Source organism: Mustela putorius, unplaced genomic scaffold (genome assembly GCF_011764305.1).
Source record: "Mustela putorius furo isolate JIRA1106 unplaced genomic scaffold, ASM1176430v1.1 tig00000873_pilon_pilon_pilon, whole genome shotgun sequence".
NCBI lineage: Eukaryota > Metazoa > Chordata > Mammalia > Carnivora > Mustelidae > Mustela > Mustela putorius.
The window spans coordinates 1,779,967-1,797,476 of NW_025421504.1; the positions used below are offsets into that span (position 1 = coordinate 1,779,967).

The window sequence follows — 17,510 nt, forward strand, 5'->3', positions numbered from 1 at the left end:
CCAAGGGAGCACATCTCTCTGATCAGATGAATCTGGGGAGCACTACCCCCATGAGGCACTCAGCTACTATTTGGTTGTCTCTCCAGATGTCTCTTCTGGAACATGCTAAGGCACCCTCAGTGAGCTTCTTTGTAAAAATCGGGCCTCAAGAAGGTGGGAACAGAGTCGTGGGCTGGAGGGGCAGACCTCGCGTCCTGGTGGTAAAACGGATGTAATGCTTCTGCTGTTTAACACACACTGCCACCAGCCTCCCCTGGTGGTTCCTTAGCTGAGCAGAATCTGTCCGGTCTATGTAGGGACCAAAATGCCAAGGTCACTGCAAGCTTGTGCTGAGCAGGACTACTGGTAGCCTTGTCTAAATTCTATCTCTTACTGTGAATTTATCAAAATATCACAAAAGCAGCAGTTTCCAAATACAAATGGAGTATATTTGCTCTTGATCTTCTAGGCAAGCTCTCCTCCAGGGCTTTCCTGCGCAGGTGCACTGAGTAGACGTGCACTCCAGTTCCTCTGCCTCCTGGGTCCCCAGTGCCCTGGCTGAGCTAACTGGTCGCTCATTCCACCCCACAGCCCCTCAGTTCATCTAATCTGTCCTTGGAATATAAAACTCAGCCCCCCCATAAGTCTGTTCTTCGTATGTTCCCACTCAGAATTTACCTTTCCTGCCTCTGAAACGTCCGCGCGTGAACCTGCCAGACATTAAGTGACTCTTCCGTGCTACACGCAGCACAGAGATCAGGGGATGGGACTGGATGGGCCTGGGTGTCATCCCCCAGGCGCTGTCACGTATGGCTGTGTGACTTTGGGCACATTACCTAACCTCCCCGAGACTCAGTCACCTCAGAGGTCCCGCCGAACTCCACGGGACACAGAAAAGTGCAATTCACACCTAGCAAGTTAGCCCAGAACCCGGAACACGGCAAGGGCCCAGGAAATAGAGATGCTCCTACTTAATTATTACAACCCCCCCCCACACACACACATTTTAAAACAAATGAAGCCCAAAATGCTGGAACTGCCCCCAGGAAACCAAACTCCTAAGATTAATATAAAAAACACGACGATTTCAGGAGCACTCTAGGTTACCTGTAGCGCATTTCCATGTCTGCGACTTAAAGCTGGCCTCAGAGAGAACATCTGCAGGTCCCATATCTGAGAAGAACCGACCTCTGTAGCACACAGGGACGCCCCCAGCTCAGAGACGACACCCCCGCCCCCCACACACAGGCAGGAGACTAACGGCCGCGATACTGAGGGAGACGCACAGCGGCAAGTGGGCACGTGAGAAGACGCCTGCCCAGGTGAGCCCTCAGTGACATCCCCGTCACGACCACAGAGAGACCCTGCCACGCCCACAGCGGTGACAATCACGGGCTGATGAGGACGGACGTGGCAAGGACACGGAGAAACAGAACGTAAATGGCATCGCTCTGGAAGATTCTGGCAACTTCCTAGGAATTAAACATAAACGTACCATCTGCCTTAGCACCGCTACTCCCCGTGTCTACCCAGGAGACACGAAGACGTGCGTGCACGCAAAGCCTGGGACGTGGGTGTTCACAGCCACACTGCTCCCCAAGTCCGTGAATGACAGGCGACGCGGATGGACAGACTGGTGATGTGGGGTACCGCGTGACAGTACGACAGAGCAACACTGACGTGAGCCACGATGTGAAGGAACTCTGAAAACACTACGCTAAGTAAAAGTGAAACACGAAGCTGGACGCAGACGACCATACAGTGTGGCCCCATTTCTATGAAGTGTCCGGAAAGGTCACATTCACAGAGAGAGGATGACTAGCGGTTTCCTGGGTTTGGGATGGGAATGGGACTAATGGCGGACAGACGCCAGTTACCATGGGACCGCGGCGGTGGTGGCACAGGCTGGGAGACCTACCAGGAACCACGGAACACTTAGGTGGGTACGTAATTTATAAATTTACGTATAAGCTGCTGAAAAAATACAGAAACCACCACCCCCAAAAGTGTGAACTGAACACATAAATGATGCTACAAGACCACTGTGTACATTTCAGTCTCTTTCTGAAATGTCACGCTTTCTGCATTGACTCCATAAACAGGTGGGGCGGGGGGAAGCCCGTCTGTTGTTGTGTGTCTTCATTTTAAGTCAAACTAAACCGAAGTCCTAGTTTTCAGTACATGTAGAATTCCTCCCCCCTTTCCCTTTAGTTCCCCTAATAAATCCGTGAATTTTTTCCCACCTGGAAAGTCAGTGATTTTTCATTTCTCCCGGTGTTTCAATGATCTGTGCTGCTTAGGCAGGAGGAACAGCAACACAGCCCTGGCCTGGCATGTGCCCTGCTTCCCGGCACCTGGTTCCAGGGAACCCCGAGGCCTGCCTCACTGCGCTAAGACCGCATCTCTAAAGCTTCCGCCAATGGCCCTGGCGCCAGCACTCAGGGTCCTGCAGAAATGTGTGAGTGATCGGCAATTTCATGACTCTTCAATGATGTGAAAATAGGTACCATGTCATCCAGTGTCTTCCTCCCTCCAGGCTAAACCTCCCGGTTTAAGGTGCTCCTCACCCAAGGCACCAAACTGTATCCTGCATGTCCCCTCCTCCTCCAGAATTGGTCTGGTTTGGGAACAGCTGTTTGGAAGAGTTGATTCAAGCTGTTTCCCACAACCCCGACTTTTTCCACAGGGGCTAATGTTCTATTGAATCTCCCCAACCCCATGCTTGTACATACAATTTCTGAGGACCATGCTGTGGTTTACACACAGAATTCTGTTTGCCTTTAGCTGCTCAGCCTGTCAAAACCCTGCTATGTCCTGGTACTGGGTTTGTGAGCAAACCCTTATGTTCTCTCAATCCTTCAAGTAAGTGTCATTATCGTTTATCTGCATTTCCGAAAACTTCCGCGCCACATTGCTGTACGTCCATGGGTAATTCTGAAATGGATCTTCCTTAGAGTAGAACAGTGCTGTCGTGGAGACCCTGCAAAGGCCAGGTGGGTGGCCGGTGTCGCCGACTACACGGCCCATCCTTCCTGCAGGAGGAGGAACCTCCTGGGCTCATGAGTCTTCTAGTAGGCCCCGGACTGACCACCTTCCGCAGAGAGAAGCAGGAACAGCCCTCCCTGGGACCCCCCGCTGCCCCCACACTCCTGCTCGTAAACAGACCGCACTACGTCAGGCTCTAGACCACCTGCTCCCTTTGCTGGCAGCTGCTAGGAACAGATGCAGGAGCGGAGTGTCACTCCCATTCCTCGCCCTGACCCGACACTCCCTTCCCCCCGAAGCTCGCACAGCTCCTGCTCCATGGTGCCTGCCCATCTCCAGCTTGCCAAGGGCCCCACCTCTTTGAACACCGTTCACCTATAGGCGTCTACTGACTGCCTGCTACTGTCCTCTACTGTCCTGGCCCTGCAGGAGAGGAGGCCAACCTCTCAGTCGGTGTCCTGTCCCTCTGCTACGACAAAGGGCCTGCAGGTGAGTGAGCTCAGGCCGTCCTCATGAACGGTTCTCTGGATGTGAGCCTGAGTCCCCTGCTGGACGGTGAGCTCTGCAGACACCTCTGGTGCGTTTCTACCGCCTGTCTCTTTCCTGTCATCATCGCACAGCGCCTGTGGGGCCGCGGGCAGCCGGCTCTCAAACACCGTGTGGCGGATGGCACGGAGCAGAAGGCATTTCCTCGTGGCCACACCGCGGCCCAGGAGTAGAAGGTGGACCAGTCTGGCTCCACCTCCAATGCAGGTCCTGACACAGCTGCCTCAGTTTCCTGTCCGATGCAGCGATCTGAGTCAGAGTCTGAGCGGCAGCTGCAAGCCCACCCAGGGCTCCCGTGCTGCTGTGTGTTCTCGACCCTGGAGCTACACACACCCTCCTTCCAAGCCTGGGGCACCTGGGACACCGCTCCAAGGCTGGGCGACTTGGGTGGGAGAGGGTACGCGTGTCCTCCGGCATTGTCCTGCAGCCCCCAGACTGCGTGGGGCCAGCGGAGTCGGGACTGACGTGGGGTCTGTACTCCGAGTGACTTTGGGCAAGTCCATGTCCCCTTAGTGCCCAGGGCCTGACTCCCCGGACAACTGTGCAGACCAGAGTGGCTAATCCCCACCAGGGCCTCTCGCAGGGCTGGGCACCACAAGCCATTGGGGGGATTTCGCCTCCCCAACCCACGTGGGCTGGCCGTGTGGACATGAATGGCCACCTGGTACCAGCCCTGTGTCAGGGGCGCATCTCCGGGAGAGCTGCTTAGCACTAAGGTGCCTCCACTTGGTCTGACGGTGCAAGAGCAGAGTGCTGTCCCTGAGCGGGGCCTCCGGGGCCGGCTCTGGACCAAGGCTAAGGGGAGGAGCAGGCGAACACAGGAGAGGGGGTGCCCGCAAGGACCCGCACAGAAATGGCCTGAAGCACTGGCGGGGCGCTGTGCGAAGCCCCTGCAGCCTCGTCCTCGAACTGCGCGTCGTCACCTGGCCTCCCCGGCACCACGCCTGCCCTCGGTGAGCGCGAGCCGCTGGCAGGGCCGGCTGCATCCCTGGTCCGGCTCACAGGCGTCCACCAGAGACGGGCAGAAGCACATTTTTGTTAGGACACTGAGGGCACCGGGGCGCCAGGTAGTGAAGACGGGAAATTGGCCTGACGCTGTTCTGTCCAGATGACAAAGGCTGGGACACTGGCGCCACCGTGAAGGTAATGAAAGCCCTGTGTGTGGTCCGCGGGCGCCCCCCCTTGCTGCCTAGTCTTGGCTCAGAGCCTGGCCCCCGTCCGGCAGATCACGACCCAAAGGCAGGTGGTGACAGAGTGTGTGCCACTCTCGGGGACCCAGCACCCCTGGCCCTCCCTCCGGAGTGCTGCTGACGCACACAGCTCCCGTGGGCACCAGGTCTGCGGCAGGCTGGTCCGCCCCTCGCTCACACTGTCTCCACCGTGCAGCGCCCCCGGGGCTTTCCCGCTCCATCTCTAAATTAGCTTCCCGTGACTCATCACTCATCCTCTCCGTGACGGGCAGGCGCTCATGACTTACTGATTTTTCACCTTCAACCAGCTGACACAATCTATCTATGCTGGAGAGAAAGGTACTTTTCGAATGAAGGCTGGTATCTTGTTAGCTTTCCTTTCAAACGTGACACGTGTACGATGCCGACCCCCCAGCAGAGTAAACGCTAATCACAGCTACTGGGCCCAGACGGCGGGTGTGGGCAGCCGCGGGTCCCTGCAGACCCTCAGAGGACGCAGGTCTGCACCCCTGCAGCACACGCTGTGGGCTGGGGTGGTGGCGTGGGTCAGCGCATGGGCTTCAGGGAGCCTGCCTGGCAAAGCGCTGCTCCCACTCGCCCTTGTGGCGAGACATGGGGCAAATGATCTACCCGTCCCACGCCTCAGTTCCCCCATCGTTTGAGTGTGGACACTGACAGCGCCTCCTTCAGACGGTCCCAGCAAGGACTGCGTGAGTTAATGTGCAGCGAGCCCTTAATGCAGCTCCTGGGACCTGGCGGCTGCTCAAGATACGTTCCCGGCCGTCTTTCGTCCCGACTGTCAACCAGAAGGACCGTGGGTTACCTTGTGTTCGCAGCAGCTCATGTCCTCCTACACTCTCCTCCCCGTCCCCCGGGGCACGGCTGAGACCGGGGCTCTGACACATGCAGACTGCTGCTAAGTTAGCCAAATACTCATGGATTCAAGGTAAAACCAACCCCAGATGCAAGCTTTGGCTTCAGCCTGCCGCCCCGGGCTCAGCAGGGGCCATGGCGCACGCGGTGGAGGGAGTAGGGCACAGCCGCTCACTTTATCCCAGACACCGGGCTGTTAGCTCCTTAAAATATGCTGTTGACACAATAGATGTTAATTATGAATAATTTTCGGTACGCCCCGCGCCTGCAGTGATCAGAATGCTAACGAACAGCCTTGTGCAAGAGGCTCCCGGCTCCCTGATGCCCCAGCGCTTTCTGAGCACCCAAATATTTCTAGTGCTGTTTAAGCGTTTCATTACTTTGTTTCAGGGCTGAAAAATGTCCCTTAATTTCCAAACATGGATCTTACTGCCACTCTCTCCGAGGACTCGGAATATAAACACGCACCACAGCGGCAACATGTTTATTCATCAGGCTGCTGGGTTCGTGGAGATAATTAGAAACGGGGGGTGCTCAAAGAAGGTTCGCTCTAATTTACTTCCCGACACAGCAGCTTAATTAGAAAACAAATTCCATCCCCAGCTTTAAAGATTGCTAAGGAATTACAAAACCCACACACCGCCCGTACCTCCTCTCCGGTCTTGTGTCGAGGCTGCAAACAGCACATGTTTTGCCCGTCTGACAAAGGTGCCAGAGGCTGGCAAGGGGCTAAGGCGCCACCCTGGGGAAGTCTGTGCTGAGCGGTCACATGCCGGCGGCCGCTGGAAAGAAACCACATTTATTACCGAATTACCGCACCGCAATTTCAAGTATGAAACCTTTCCACCAGCGTCTCCGGTGATGGCAAAGAGGCCACGACGCATTCAGGCGGGGTTTCTGAGCCAGGGCAAGTGCTGGCCCTGTCGTGACGGAGGCAGGAAAGGCCCGGTCTCCAGCCCCCACACCTGCCTCTCCGGGCCCCGAGGCTGTCCCCGGCTCCTGGGACGCGGAGTCACCGCTGTCCAGCCACAGGGCAGGGCGGGTCATCAGCCCCGGAGCCCTCAGCTCACTCATTGCTCACACAGAGGAAGGACAGCTTCTGGGGGCAGCGGGACCCACGCCTGCTGGCTCGGTCCACATACACTGAGCATGGCCACATGCCAGACCTGCACCAGGGCCACCCTTCAACACAGAGCAAAGGCCCTGGAAGCGGGGGCAGAAATGGATGTCACTCTATTTTTTCAGATCGATAAATTAAGGGAACAAAATCCAGTAAGCCAGGCCCGTGTTCTCCATCTCATCTCCGCATTAGGAATTGTCCTCCCATCAGACGGCTATGGTGACCAGAGTCACGGTCACAGAGGTGACAGTGCTACTGTGTGTCGAAGAGAAACGAGAGAAAAAAGCCAGAGGCAAAAGGAAGAGCTCGGAATCCTTGAGAAGCGAGCAACATCGATAACGTTGAGCTCCAGCTTGGCTGACCACGTGGTGGTGTCTGCCCAGGAGACCACGACGTGTGCCACATCACATCCACGGCCACGTTGCTCATATTCTGTGAAGGGCACACATACTGCCTCCTGTGCGTCCTTGGTAGGGGGCCTCCCCCCGCCCCCAGCACTCCACAGCCCAGCACGAACTGCTGGAGAGCACAGGACACAGGGCCAAGGAGCCGCGCCAGAGAGCCGGTTCCCATCCAGTCCCGTGAGTGAAATGAAAAATGTTATTTCGCCAAGTAACCTGGACCCATGACCAGACCCCCAGTGAGCTGCACCAAGTGTCCACGTGAATAGCCTCACAGCGTGGTGGGCAGCGGCCACAGCCCCTCACACGGGAGAGACAGGGACAGGGACGCGCTCTGCCGGCTTTACTGCAGACGTGACCCCCCAGACCCCGGACCCCGTGGCTCTCAGAGAAGAGGGCCGGTCACCAGAAGCGGGGACACACGGGAGCGCCGCCCAGCCACCACCCAGCTCCGCCAGGTCTCACCCGGCAACCACCGCACCAGCTTCTGCAACGCTGTGCAACTGGTTTACGAAAATCTCCCAAACTATTAACAATGTATATACTTTGAAATATTCTGCGGCTTCTCCAAACATAAGCTGCTTGTGAATTAAAAAATCCCGAAGTGTTTACGAAGTGTTTACAGTGTTTACGGTCCCCCCAGGCACAGGCCAGGAGGGATGATGTCTATGCCCCCACCTTGCCCGGTCACGTGGCGGCGAAGGGGAATGCCGGGGTGGACGAGAGCCGCAGGACGCTACTTGGAAGCCCCCCCCCACCCCCCGGCTCCCAAGACAGTCTGGGGTGGGACGTGGCTCCCAGAGCAGGACCTGAGGCCAGGGACGGGCATCGACTCCCACCCCCGCCCAGAGTCTGGACGGTGAGTCAACACTGAGCCCGCCCCCGCCGGAGCGCCCAACTAACCTCTCACGACTCCACCTGAAGAACGTTTGGAAAAACATGATCCCAAATCCCCGAAATGCGAAGGCTTTTGACCAATCAGCTATGGCCCCGGGTGTGTGCTATGTGTGCACTTGGAGCCCTGGATGAAGGGACATGGGCGCGGGCCTTGCTTTTCAGAGACTCCTCTCCGGGTTTCTGTCGGGGAGCTGACGCCCCTCCCCCACAGCACACAGGTGACAACTCTGCCCTGGCACATGGTGTGCAGACCCTCGTCCTCAGGCACAGAGGCCCTGGCCCTTTGCACAAGGCACAGCTGGCCGCCGCCACAGCAGGGCTAATGGGGACTGCATGTGGGAAGCTGGCCTGGGGCTTCTGGAACGACCACCCTGGCCAGAGGCCCACAGTGCCCCTCGCACACGTGGCCTAGGTCTGCATGGCCAGGCCCACCAGGGTCGGTGGGAGAGGCAGCCCCGGGTTGGGCCACACTCAGCAACGCTGGTCGCCTGTGCCCCTCCACACCCTGGGTTCCGTCCCCTGCATTCTTCCATACCCTGATGAAAGCATTTCACCTTATATCTGAATTAAAACACAACATAGAACCCGGCCCGAGTCTGGACTGTGGGATTTTAGCTGTGGGACTGCAGATCATGTCACTTCCTATCCTAAAGGCTCAAAGGGTTGGGGGGGGGGCAGACAAACCTGCCGCGGACGCACCCTGGCCACGAAAACACCATTGGGGCCTTGATGAGACACTCGCACTTCGCAGGCGAGTTCCAGGCCAAGCACCCACGACGTGCGGGCGCTGTGCAGAGGGAGGGTGTGTGAATGGCTAACGGACACTAGACGTGTCTGACAGCAGACGACGTGTGAGCGTGTAGCCCACGCAGAAGGGGAGGGCAGTCAGGCCTCAGTCGCCGGCCACCGGGGCGTGAACCGTCCACTGTACCGCACTCTTCACACCATCTGCTCGGTTCTGAGCCACAGGACAGGACAACCGCGGGTATGACATGTCTTTGCGGACAATCGGGTCAGCACTGCCGGGAGTCAGCGGCACGGGCAGGGCCCCGAGTCGCAGGGTGAGGGGGGATGGGGACGGCCCCCGAGAGTGGGAGCCAGACAGCCACTGATGCAGCTGCCCAGGGTGAGAAGAATCCAATGAGACGCTCGTTCCAGGAATGTTCTCTGAATGTAGATGCCACGGCGGCCGGGGCGGCTCCGTCAAACACGGACTCACCCCGCTCCTGCCTCGCCTGCCGACTGCACACCTGAGTCTGCTTCTCGGCAGTGCTTCTTACTGGCTGCAGGCACCGCGAGGGAACTCCAAACATTAAAATAAGTGAGTTAACGTTTTCCTGTAAACAGAGGGACCTTGGACGCCGGCGAGCTCTGTCGGTGAAGCCTCTGCCTTGGGCTCAGGCCGTGATCCCGGGGTCCTGGGGCCGAGCCCTGCGTTGGATTCTCTGCTCACCGAGGAGTTTGTATCTCTCTCTGCCCCGGTCCTGCCCATGCTCTCTCTCAAGAAAGAAAGAAGGAAGGAAGGAAGGAAGGAAGGGAAAGAAAGGAAAAAAGAAAGAAAATCTTTCAGAAAACAGACCTGCATTTCCTCGGAAACGGATCTGACGGTTAACACAGCTGGGTCTCCGGGAGCGTCACACCTGACTTTGTTCTGGTGCTCTGTAACTCTGGAGTTTGGAACCTGTCCTGGCCCAAGCCCAAGAACCCAACCCTCACCGTCAGCATCGCCCCATCCTTGTCGGGCGACAAGGGAGAGCGGCCAGGCGCCGTCTGGGACCCCGTGGGCTGGTGGGCGCTGTCTCTGCTCGACTCTGCGACTTGCATCCAGAGAACGACTCAGGCCCAAGTGAAGGCCTCACAGACGGTTCCTGCAGGAGAGACCTGAGGTTTCTACACAACCGGCTCACACCCTCTTCCGTCCCTGCCACAGCCCCCAAAGGAAGCTCCGTCCCCAATGTCCTGAGGGAGAAGTGGAGTTCATTCAGGCATGCCATAGCCCATCCCAATTAATCTGGGCACTGAGCACCTAAAATGCAGACCACCCCCCAAATCAGGATCGCTTCTTCTCTGCTGGAGAGGTGGGCCGTGGACACCGTCTCCCAGAGTCGCGCGGCGGCATCCAGCATCCGTGAACGGGATCAGTGCGTGAGGCCATTTTCCTCCCCAGGCTCCCTCCAAAATCCGGACGAGCTTTAGCCTTCTAACCCCCGCGCTGCCGCCCCGCGCGAGGCGGGAAGGGGACGGGTGTGGGGGTGCGGGCTGGCCGCCGGGCGCGGGGACGTAGACCGGAGTCAGGAAAATCATGCTTGACAAAGAACACTGACGTCTTCACATACGAGGGCGCTTCCTTCTGTTCTGCAACCCTCCTCAACCAGTCCTCGTGAGGACGGTGACGCCGCTTCCCCCGGACCAAGAGGCGCCTCGCACAGACCGGCCGCAGCCGCTCTGGGTCCTGGCCTCAGCGTCCTTCCGCCCCAGCTCCCCCGGCCGGGCCGCTCCTGCAGCGCCTCCCCGGAGCCATTCTGCCCCGGACCCCCTTACACGGCGCCTCACTTCCCCACGCCACGTGTTAACTTTGTTTTCTGTGTCGTCGTACAGTAAACCGGCCTCTCTGGGAGTGCGGTGCCCGACTGCAGCACGTGCGGCTCCGCGTGGCCGCGCCCGCAGCCAGGAGAGCGAACCTTCCCCACGCCGTCGCTGCCACTGCGGTCTCGGACCCGAGCGCGCTGTCCTCTCCAGAAGGTCACGTGAATGCAATCGGACCAGGTGTCGCCCTGGCGCTGCCGGCGTCACTCCACACGGTGCTTCTGGGGCCACCCGTGTGCTCGTGCATCAAAGGTCCCCCATTTCCCGCTGGGTCCCGTCGGACGAGGCGCGTTCTGCTAATCCAGCCACCCTGGGAGCTCCCGCTTCAGGTGACGAGGAACGAAGCCACACAAACGGTCTCGCACGGGTTCTTCAGTACCCAGTTTCCTTCCCGTGGGACGAATGCGCGGGAATGGGACGGTGGCCCCGTGTTGCTGGCCTCCTGCCACGTGGCCGTCCCGCTCGCCCCGGCAGCAGGGCCACGGGAGCGCCGGTCGCCCCGCACCCTCGCCGCCTGTTTCATCGACCCGCCTCACGGGTGTTGCGGTTTCTTGCTGTGGTTTACTTGGCGTTTGCCCCACGGCGAGTGCTCTGGAGCATCTTTCCCGGGCCGACTGGCCATTCCTAGATTCTTTTTGGGAAAGTATCTCCTCGGGTCTTTTTCCAATTTTGAATTTTTTTTCTTCTTTCTGCTCTGTGGTATCTTTATACACTCTGGGCACAGGTCCTCCGCCGGCCGTGCGGTTCGCACACGTCCTCCTCATGCGTGCGGCTTGTCCCCTCACCGTCTGAGCCGTGTCTTTCGGAGAGTAAACATTTTAAATTTTGATGAAGTCCAATTTCACTATTTGTTCTGTTGTGGGTCGTATGCCGGGTTCACACCGTGGCGCACATTTTATATTTGAGAGGGTGCCGGGAGCGGGCTGGCTGTCCTGCCGCGGTCCCCGGAGGCCGGTCGTCCCACGGGCCCTGCCGCGGGTGTGAAGACCCGCTGGGAAGCGCAGCCCGACTGAACGGCAGGCTTGTCTCCAGCATGATCAGGAGGCTTAACTACACCACTGAGAAAACACATACTTCTCATTTACGGATCTCTAATTGCTCCTTTTACCCTGGAGGACTCGGAGCACGCGGTGCTGCTGCTTCCGTGTGGCTGAGGGCGCACGAGCGGTTGGGGTGGGAGCGTCCGCGCCGCGCGGGGGCACTGGGATGCGACAGGGCAGCAGGCAGACCCGGAGGTGTTGGCCGGGTTCATGCCCTGCCTGGTGGGGGAGGCACCGAGGTCCAGCCACCATGACCCGCCCTGCTGGTGAACGGAAGCTCCCTGAAGTCAAGCAGACCAGTCCCACGATCTCCTTGGACACCGACTCACAACTTGCACCGAGGACGGACACTCGGTGAAGTGTCTGTGGGCGCCCTGGTAAGAGTCTCTGGATTCTTTATTTTACAGGCATCCCATGTGTGTATATTCTTGTAGAAAGATTTAAAAGACGGAACAAACCCAAGTCAGTTAACACAGCTCCTCCCACTCAGAGTGAAGACGGACGCACCGTTTCGTGCCTGTTCTACCCCTACTCCTGCACACGTTGCCATGTGTAGTGTAAAAATCCTGTGTGTACTGGTCTCATCTGCTCTTCCCACTAATGGCATGCCGGGCAGCTGTTCTGTGCCAGCCCAGCGGAGCTGCTACAAAGCGCACGGTCCCCAGAAGGACCCGTACCCTCGTGCCCGTGGACGGTTAGATGTAACCTTCTTCTCTAGTTCTCTGACACACAGGCAGGTAGTTTTCCAGGAGGGAAACCCAGAAGCCTGTTTGCTTTCCCTACCTGATTTAATTAAACTCAGGCCTTAGCTGTTCTCACCCACAATCTTGTGTATCAAGACAGAGAACTACCATCCTGTATGTTGACTGCGGAGGAAGCAGTGTCCAGGGCGGAGGGCTTATGAACAACCCAGACGAACCAGGATGAGTCCAGGTGAGTCTCACGCACACGCACACCCGCGACGCAGGTTAAGTCTGGAGCCAGAGTAGCTCAGACCCAGGGAGGTCCACAACAGGAGGCAGCCGGGCCGCCTGATCACCTGGAAGCACGCGGAGAGGTCTCACGACCACAGTCCACGAAGGGCACTGCCGGACGGGACTGCAGCGTGCGCCCTGAGGCGGAACACAGACCGGGGTCGGGGGGCTTGCAGAATATAAGCGGGGGTGCTGGGAGAAATGAGCCAGCTACAGCAGTCGGGGAGCAAAGGTGACCTCTGTGTGCAGCCGTAGGTTTCTGCTTTGACTGAGTGTGAGGAGTGTTTGTCAACGTTCAAACAAACCCAGCTTTTCTTCTGTTCTTTTCATATGGCAGCACATGGAGCCGTGTCCCACGCTGGTCACCAGCACGGCAGTCACAGCATGGCGGTCACCGGAGACAGGGGTACACACCCACACGCTGGGAGACACCCCCACGCTGACCACAAGGGCCCCTGGAACCAACAGCGCTCAAAGAACCCCCCTCAGACCCCAAAAGCCACATGGCTTGAAAATCTGACTTACTTTTCTATTAAATCCAGTGTGACCCCGGGCACCAGGCTCACGCATTTCTGCATGCAAAACCTGCAGAGAAAGGAGAGAGAGTGAGTCGCGCTGAGGTGGCATTTAGCAGGAAATACAACAGTGCCCGGGACGCGAGGGCATATGGGCGGGGGCGGGGGCTTCTCACTCCCCATGGCTTTCAGATTCATGAAGCAATCCCGACCGTCAGCCGGTCAGTGGAGGGAGAGAAACCCGGACACAGGGTCCCCGGGGAGGGGTACAGGTGAGAAAGGAAAGGCAGCGTCTGCGCATATAACGGACACAGTGGCTTCTCTCCCCCAAGAAAGCCAGCCGGGGAGCACCGGCACGATGAGTGAGCACGAATGACTTCCGGGCACACAAAGGGACACGTGGACACGTGGGAGGAACCAGACACCAGCGAATTCCATCATGTCACTTGCTTATCCAACCCCGACTGCGTCACACAGGGACCGGACTCCGCAGGCCGCCGGGCCGGACCGTGAGGGCACTACCGGAGGCCGGGAGCCACCCCCTGCCTCCTCCCTGGGCTGTGGGCACACGGCAACGAAAGAAGCAGCCGCAACACTGAAGAAAAAGGCAATTTTGAGCTTGTCGTGGGAGAAACGTGAAACATTTAATTCACCTGCTTCACAGATTACACTCCAATAACCCCCTCCGACCGCCAGGAGGCATACGGCAGGTGCACACCTGCAGGAAGCACTTCCGTGCCTCCCTGGCGGGACACGAGAAGAAAGTCGGAGAGGAAAGTCGGAGAAGGCCAGTGGGCCCATGTGGGAGGGACGGGTACAAGCACCAGGCCACGTTCAGGGAGACAAGCTGTGACGCATGTGAGGCTGCCGGGAAGGAAGTGTGACAGACCAGGAGGATGGTGGCTATGAGAACAAGTGACTCCCGAGGGTAGCCTCCAGGTTGGGGGGGAGGTGGGGCTCCACTGCTGTCCCCCCCTGCACCATTGTCCCCCCCCCACTGCTGTCCTTGTGGCACCAGGACACAGGCAGCTCCTGTGGCGGGTTCAGGTAAATCAGGATCTCTCGGTGGATAAAGAGAATCTTCAGGAAAGGCATTTTCCAATCTAACCCTGGGTTCTATGCAAACTGTGCCACTTTGTCATTTGTCTTTTTATCTAAAACGTTCTCATCCATTTCGGGATTCCAGTGATGACAGAATAATTTGTATCAGGCTAGTTCTCTTATCAATAATAATTAGCTCTGGGCAAAACACAAAAAACCACCACGTAAAAGCACCAAGAAGAAAACGGATTCAGGGAGAAACAGGAGAACTGCAGGGAAGTGTACCATCACCCAGTGCATCCCGCAGGCACGCCCAGTCCACGCGGAACACGGGGCAATGCTCTGCCGGAAAGTGGCCCCCTCACTGGCTCAATGTCTCCCGAGTCCTGGCAGGCTGCTGCCGGGCACACACGTGGGGCGAGACTCCCGGGGGCCGCGTGGAGACAGTAACTGGAAGGCTGAACAGAGACAGTCCACACCCACCCCCAGGTGTGCACCGACAGGGAGAGCCAGCCCGCTGCTTTAAGGGGCCTTGATCCACACCTTGCCCTCCACTGACCTCCTGGGTGGGGTGGGGAATCATGCCTTAGTTACCACCATGCTCCGGGAATCAGAGCCACACCCCTACACTAACAGCAAAGCCAAAGGTCACCAGTCCTACCACCAAACTGCCTGTATACCCTGACAGAGACCGCCTCAGGGCCTTTGCACTTGCTGTTCCCATGGCCTGCAGTATCTTTGCCCCAGAAAACTAAGGTTTACTCCTTTATTTTATCTAGATTTCGACCTCCCCTGGCCAGCCAAAGGAAAACATCTCCATTTTCCAACCCCTCACTCTGCATTTCTTGCTCCCCAGTGTTTTGTTACACAGCTGTTGGCATCTGTCTTTACCACGGAAGGTATGTTCAGGGTGTAAAAGGACCTCTCTCTTCTTGTTAATCTCTACAGCTCTGGTGCCAGGGACAGTGACCAGCACACAGTTCTGCTGCTTACCAAATACACGTGAGCAACTGGATATGGTAGGAGATTGATGTGGTAGTTTTTATGGGTTTCTAATATTTCACCCACATTCTTGTTTTCTTGTCACTCTTGAAAGCAAGGAGCTTCAAGATTTTATGAAAAACAAATCATAATCATTTAGTATTTAAAAAATAAAAACAAACCCAGCTCTGGAACCTCATGAAGTATCATGTAACTGTGTTGAGTCTGAGAACGGAAAGACATGAACTATTTTCCTAACTAAAAACAACAAAAAAAGATGTATTTGGCATAAAAAATTAAGAGGTACAGAACATTACAAGTGACAATCACCCCAAATCCCAAGACAGCTGTTAAAAAACACTGAATCATTCCAACCGACTTTGTTCAAGGATAAAGGGAACCTCTGTCCCCGTACACCCCACTGGGTGTTGCTGGGGGAGCCCAAGTCTGTCCCCACTGCCCTCAACACCGCCACCCGCTGCACACGGGGGTCCCGCTTCCACACGTGCCCCGCTCCTGGAGACAACCAGCATCGACGCGTGGGTTTTTGTTTCTTTGCACAAGAGAAGCCTTGTGACAGCTGTTTTTCTAAATACCCCCCCACCACCAATTCTTTCCAACATTCAACAAAGCTGGACGAATTTTACAGGATAGGCCTGCGTCCCTCCGCCTGGTTCCACCACCGGCTTCTGACTATGTTGGCTTCATCACGTCTGTGTCTCCCTCCACGAGTCCACTCTCCTTTTGGTGCACCTGGACATACCACACACTGCCCTCCAGATTCCACGTGTGTCCTTGAGTTAAACCACACACAATCAAGTGCACACATCTTCGCTACACATTCGTTGACTTGTGACAATGCACACAGCCACGTAACCTGGACTCCGACAGAGAGCACTGCCGACGTCCCAGAACGGTTCCTCCCACTGCCCCCGGGGACAGAATCGGTTCCGAGGCCTCCCCCGCCTTGCTCCTCTGCTCTAGAATCTCACAGAAGCGGAGCTGTCCAGTGTGGACGTCCTACAAGGCGGCCTCCGGGCAGCAGTATGTTTTCCAGGTTCGCCCGTGGCCGTGTGTGTATCGTGAGCTGATTCTGTTTTACCGCTAACCAGTGCTCTGTCACGGGAATATACTGCCCCGTACAATGCTGTTTTGTAACTTGTCCTCGCATGTCTTGGGCGGTATGAACACTGGTATGCAGAACGTCCCCTCTGTCAATGTTTGAATGAGCCCTGTTTGTATGGACACCAAGTTTCTTGTCCTCAGGACGCATTCTTAGAAGCGGACCTGCCCGATGGACGGGTACACTAGACCTGAATTACTCCTCCTTGTCTGACGGCGTTCCAGAAAAGAAGTCCCAAATGCCCATTTTTTCACTTCTTGCCAACACTGGGTTCATCATCATAAAAAAGGAAACCGCTGTCTGCCTGACTGGCAGGTGGGGAAATGACATGTCGTTTGAATTTCTTTGATTAATCTAGAGGTTAAATGCCAGTCAATAACTTCCGGGTTCTTTGTGTTTTTCTTTTGCTTGTTGACTATTCACGCCCTTTGCATTTTTATACTGGGGTACTCATCATCGTACCAATTTTTAAGTGTTTTATACATTAACAGAACCAAGAACCAAGAACCAACCTTTGATTACATGTCGCAAAATTTTTCTGAACTTATAATTGACCCCAAACCAACACAGGGGTGAGGGGCACTGACCTCCCACACAGACAAAATCTGCATGTAACTTCTGACTCCCCCAAAACTTAACAACTAGTAGCCTACGGAAACCTCACCGATAACAATTAAAACATATTTTGTACAAGAATCGTATCCTGCATTCTTACAATAAACTAGAGAAAGGACTGCGTTACTAAGAAAATCATCAAAGGGGAGCCTGGGTGGCTCAGTGGGTTAGGCCTCTGCCTTCGGCTCAGGTCGTAATCTTGGGGTCCTGGGATTGAGCCCCACATCGGGCTCTCTGCTCGGCGGGGAACCTGCTTCCTCTTCTCTCTCTCTCCCTGCCTCTCTACCTACTTGTGATCTTGTGTCTGTCAAATAAATAAATAAAATCTTTAAAAGAAAAGAGAATCATCAGAGAAAGCACATTTACAGAACTTACTGTCCCGTGTTTACTAAAAAAGCCGGCCTCTATGTGGACCTGCACAGTTCAACCCTATGTCGCCCACACATCAGCTGTGTTTTAGATTTTATCTACTGTTTTCCTTGCCGCACGACACTTAGAGTCTGTGTTTTATAAAATCTATCCCTGCCTTTATGACTTTTTAATTGTCCCCCCTGATCATTTTCCCAGTACTTTTGTGAGTTCTCCTTTTCACATCGGAGGCTTTGTTACATTCAGAATTTATTACATTAAGAGGGAGGGATTTG

At 56.3% G+C, this 17,510-nt stretch overlaps 1 protein-coding gene across 4 annotated transcripts in view; it reads right to left on the reverse strand.

The window, feature by feature from the left end:
• Nucleotides 1-17,510, reverse strand: part of RPTOR (regulatory associated protein of MTOR complex 1) — a 307,301-nt gene that overhangs the window by 119,726 nt on the left and 170,065 nt on the right. For all 4 annotated transcript variants that reach the window (XM_045085733.1, XM_045085736.1, XM_045085734.1 and 1 more), the window contains one exon: nt 13,117-13,176. In XM_045085733.1, the coding sequence (XP_044941668.1) occupies nt 13,117-13,176 (60 nt within the window). The remainder of the gene's footprint in view (nt 1-13,116; nt 13,177-17,510) is intronic.